Here is a 372-nt window from a genome sequence, read left to right as displayed (position 1 = left end):
CTCGGCTCCTCCCCCGTCCTCCCAACCCCCACGCAGCCGCTGCTCCCCCAGCACAACCATTACCCAACCGCAAGGCTAAGGGGACGTACGGTCTGCGGCTTTCGGGGGCTTGGCCAGAGCAGGAAACTCATCTGAGGCAGAAAGAAATGGAGAGAGGTTAGGAAAGGCTGGCAGAGGAGCGCGGAGGGAGGACGGAGGGTTACAGGAAAGGAGCGGGGAGGGTCTTGGGGGCTTTTTGTGACTCTAGGGACAGAGAGAGAAGGGAGGAGGGGGTCACGCAGCCAGAGGATCCCAGCATCCCTGAAGGATGCTCTGCGCATTACAAAAACCGGGTGGAACCGCAGCTCCCCAGCACCTCCTGGGGGTCACGCA

The 372-nt window shown here is 62.1% G+C and overlaps 1 protein-coding gene across 1 annotated transcript in view; it reads right to left on the bottom strand.

The window, feature by feature from the left end:
- Positions 1-131, bottom strand: part of DYSF (dysferlin) — a gene marked incomplete at both ends in the record, with an annotated part of 14,313 nt that extends 14,182 nt beyond the window's left edge. The window contains 1 exon segment of the mRNA XM_010083302.1: positions 90-131. Within this exon segment, the coding sequence (XP_010081604.1) occupies positions 90-131 (42 nt within the window).
- Positions 132-372: the final 241 nt, after the last annotated feature.

This window comes from Pterocles gutturalis, unplaced genomic scaffold (assembly GCF_000699245.1).
Source record: "Pterocles gutturalis isolate BGI_N339 unplaced genomic scaffold, ASM69924v1 scaffold29981, whole genome shotgun sequence".
NCBI classification, from domain to species: Eukaryota; Metazoa; Chordata; class Aves; order Pterocliformes; family Pteroclidae; genus Pterocles; species Pterocles gutturalis.
Note: the sequence above shows the minus strand (reverse complement) of the source record. Positions and strands in the feature narration are given on the sequence as shown.